Source organism: Aegilops tauschii, chromosome 3, assembly GCF_002575655.3.
Source record: "Aegilops tauschii subsp. strangulata cultivar AL8/78 chromosome 3, Aet v6.0, whole genome shotgun sequence".
Taxonomy (NCBI): domain Eukaryota; kingdom Viridiplantae; phylum Streptophyta; class Magnoliopsida; order Poales; family Poaceae; genus Aegilops; species Aegilops tauschii.
The window spans coordinates 61,521,771-61,525,891 of NC_053037.3; the positions used below are offsets into that span (position 1 = coordinate 61,521,771).

General features: G+C 41.1%; 1 protein-coding gene across 2 annotated transcripts; it reads left to right on the forward strand.

Annotated features, from left to right (window-relative positions):
* Positions 1-818: 818 nt before the first annotated feature.
* On the forward strand, positions 819-3,329 carry LOC109739023 (translation machinery-associated protein 22). 2 transcript variants are annotated; one of them, XR_012204296.1, is made up of 7 exons: positions 819-1,142; positions 1,259-1,342; positions 1,421-1,488; positions 1,638-1,719; positions 1,922-1,989; positions 2,073-2,286; positions 2,401-3,329. XR_012204296.1 is itself a non-coding variant. In XM_020298104.4 (7 exons), the coding sequence occupies exons 1-7, from the start codon at positions 980-982 to the stop codon at positions 2,895-2,897; spliced, it is 606 nt and encodes a 201-aa protein (XP_020153693.1). In that variant the 5' UTR covers positions 825-979; the 3' UTR covers positions 2,898-3,329. The 2 variants fall into 2 exon arrangements, 1 of the variants encoding a protein (XP_020153693.1); XM_020298104.4 differs by having other exon boundaries at positions 825-1,142; positions 2,073-2,156; positions 2,841-3,329.
* The last annotated feature ends 792 nt before the right edge of the window (positions 3,330-4,121 follow it).

Below are 4,121 nucleotides of genomic sequence, written 5' to 3' on the forward strand. Positions count from 1 at the left end.
AATCTTTCCATTCAAATAATAATGGTCATGCCATTGAAAATATTGTTCATTATATTTTTTTAAAGTGTTCATCGAAATTTAATTTTGTAGGGATAATTTGTAAAAAAAAAGTACGAACTATTCAAAAAAGGTTCATGGCATTTGAAAAAATATTCATGTGTTTCAAACTATGTTACATGACATTTTTTAAATTTTTTCCAGAAATGCAAAAAACCCGCACAAATATATATAAATGTTCATAACATATAAAAAATATTTGTGTCGTTTAGAAAAAAAATTCCATGTTTTTGTCATTTTTTTTAAATGTTCAAACCAATGAAAAATATCCATACATTTAAATATTATACAGGAAAATGTAAAAACATGTTTGCGTATTTATTTTTTAAATGTTGACAACATGTTCACACACGAAGTCGTGTGGACTGAAAAGTTCATGAATTTGAAAATAGTACAAAAAAAACAAAAAAACGGCAGAGAGACAGAAAAATTCCCGACCTGGAAACTTATTGAAACCGCCCAATACCGAGTAGAAGGTTTCTAAAACCGGAGCTAATGGACCAGTCTAAATAAAACGCCTCTGAAGTGGAGAGCTCCTTCCAACTTCTATCTTGCTGCCGTAAGCGAGATATAGCTCTCGCAGTAAGTTAACATGTTTTCTTTCTCAATAGGACGGACTATCGCAATTAACACACTGCACAGCCCAGCCCAGCCCAGCCCAAGCCGAAAAAAAACCCGAAACTCCTGGGCTGGAATTCCGCTAGCCCAATACCCCCGGCTGCCGCACTCGCCAACTTTTTTCCTTTGTTCTCTTGCGCTTTCCCGAAAGGAGGAAAGGTAGAGAAAAATCGCACCCAAATCCGTCGAGCAGAACCAAATCCGTCACGACTCCACGAGCACTCGGGCAGGGCAACACAGATTCGCGCAGCCCACCTCGCCGAGCATTCCCCATCAGATCGGATCGAATCCGGCGGCGGCGGTGATGGCGGCGGAGAAGCCGGCCCCGGCGAAGGTGCTCTACTGCGGCGTGTGCGGCCTCCCCGCGGAGTACTGCGAGTTCGGCCCCGACTTCGAGCGCTGCAAGCCGTGGCTCCGCGCCCACGCGCCCGGCGTCTACCCCGACGAGCTCGTGGCCTCCTCCTCCGGTTCGCCCCTTGACCTACCTGGCCTTCTCGCTTGTTATCCCCCACTTCGTCTACGCCTACCCTGTGTCGGTTCCGCTCTCTAATGCTGCGTGTGGTGGTTCGTTTGATCTGTGAAGGCGGCGACGATAAGGACGTGGGCAAGGTCGGCGAGCGCCTCCAGGGCGTCAGCATCTCCACCGCCGACGGCTCCACAAGCGCAGGTTTGGTGTGAGCTCATGCCTTGTCTAAACCTAAAACTAGGAAAACTTCAGTCAAATTGATGTGTGTTGTGTTTGCAGGGGGTGCTTCGGCATCTTCTAAGACTGAAGAGGTGAAGCGACTGCCGGGCGGTAAGCTCAAGAAAAAGGTTGGTTCCCTTTGCACACTATTATTACACAGTTGAATTTCTAGATGCTAGTCTGAAATTGAGGATTTGTTATTCTGATTTGAGTTCGGGCCAATGTAGAATGTCTGTCTTGCAATGTTTTGATTGTCAGTGTCTCTTTTAATGTGTAGGACAAGCAAGAGGTTATTATTGAGAAGATTGTCCGCAACAAGCGCAAGTGTGTTACTGTGGTGAAAGGCCTGGATTTGTTTGGTGAGTGGTACACTTAACTGTTTGCAGCTAGTGAAGTAAAAAGATTGGAGATGAATATATTTTGAGCTCTGTGGAAGAGGCTGTTCTGTAGATGTTAGATCCAGGCTTGAGCTGAACCTGCCTTAAAGTTTGATGATACTATATGTTTGCTATTAAGGTTGGACATAGTTTAATAGATCGTGTTTGTTTCCTGAACATTTAGGTGTAAAGCTGAGTGATGCTTCAAAGAAGCTTGGAAAGAAGTTTGCTACTGGAGCTTCGGTTGTCAAGGTAATCAGATATCTATGGAACTACGAAGGCTTTTAGTGTTTCATTTAGGACTTGTCTAATTCTCTCTTTAATGTGTTCCCCAGGGCCCAACTGAGAAGGAGCAAATTGATGTCCAAGGAGACATATCATATGATGTTGTGGACTTCATTACAGCTACATGGCCTGATGTAATTTATCCATCTCTGTATCTTATTATGGTCTACATGACATGTATGCTTTCATGGCCGTTAGCATTCTGATCAACTTGACAATTCATTCGGTTTCACATCACGCGGAAGACTGATGTTATCTTTTGCGGTAATGATTTAAGGAAATCCAAATCAGTAATCTCCTTCCACACCAAGAAAGTGAAACTATGGAAGTCAAGGAATACTTATTAGTTATTACTTCCTGCTTCGTGTATATATATAGGAATGGAGAGCAACCATAGCTTTGTGGAGATCTGGCATTCAGTTGGTGCTTACATGGATAATAGATAATGGTGTTAGCTCAATGGTGTTTTGAGCATTTGATATTTGCTTAGAAGGTTATGTAGTAAAATTGTGGAATCAATCTCCTATGGTTTACCTTCTGTACTTTACAAGCAACCTCATCAATCCTTCATCAATTGCTGATATAGGTTCCATTTTGATGAAATATGTTCCGTAATACTGTGGCTATTCTGGATCTCAACCAGGATTCATTCTACTTTAGACTAATAGGTAGCACAATCTGGTGTTATGTTTTTGTGGTTGAACACTGATAGAACAACTAATTTAGTTCTTCACCAGTTATTGACCTATCACCATAATCTGATTAAAGTAAGACTCTTTTTGTTCACGTTGGTTACTCCTTGCTTTTCTGCCTTTCAGGTTCCTGAATCTGCCGTATATTTCATAGAAGATGGAAGGAAGGTTGCTGCTGCTTGATTACATATGGTTTACAAGGCATACACCAGTGGAGTTACAAATATGATAGAAATATAAGGCAAGAGACGGCCGTTAAGGCATGCCTGTCACATGGGTTCTTAATCCTTACTCCCAAGACACAACCCGCTCCATTTTGACTTGTGGGTCAGTTCACAAGTGGTGTTTTAACTACCGCTGGCACGTCGCCTTCGTGTATCATCTTTTATTTGATAGTCGAGTTCCTCCTGCAAGGCGAGTATGACATCCATATGTGATTTATATGGTTTAATGTGCTTTTGAATCCTAGTTTCAAAACAATTCAGTACCAACTATCCGTGGACCTGCAGAGATAAGTGCAGATTAGTAGTGCTCCAGTCTCGTCTGCTTTCATAGGAACAGTCTGTGTTACTTTGTATTGCATCCAGTAAGTTATAACCTACTTTTAGTGAGATAGATCTTTGTCGGTGTGCATCATTGGTATTTTGTCATCATTTTGTTTCATAGTCCTGTGTGAACTAGATAGCCCATTATTATTATAAAAAAGAAGCAAGATAGATCTGGATGATGCATCATGAATTAGTGTGGCCATGTAATCATTTTAAAAGCATTTCCTATAAATCGTCATGATCATTAAACTTGTTCACAGAACTTGTTGCTGTGGTCCCCAGCTGATTTGTTCTTTAATTCAGAAATTGGTCTCTTTTTTTTTGCTTAGACTGGGGCCTCACACAAGGTTCGTCCGAAGGAGACGTTATATCACGCCCTGGCACTTTTCATCAGGATTGTCTATCTAATAATATTAGACCAAAAAACAAATACTACTCCCTCCGTTCACAAATATAAGATCTTCTAACTTTTTGTGAATTGGATGTATGTAGACATGTTTAATGTGTCTGTTCTCTAATTTCAGTCCGTATGTAGTTCATATTAAAATATCCAAAACATATCATATTTGTGAACGGAGGGAGTACCTTATAATATAGGTTGATGGGGGTGAATTCACTCGCCTCGTTCATCTAGAATCCACCAAACCCCCTAAAAAAAATTAGAATCCACCTAACCCCTTCAATTTGAAGAGAAAAAAGAATTATACTCCATCTTGCAATGGTGCTACTTAGTTTAGTTTTCCCTAGAGTGTTGCAGCTGCATTGGTTGTCATATACTCCTATATATGTAGTCCTAATATAAAAAGACAGCGAGGAAAGACTGGAGAGAGAGATCTTAACAAGGAGGCACAAGATGCCA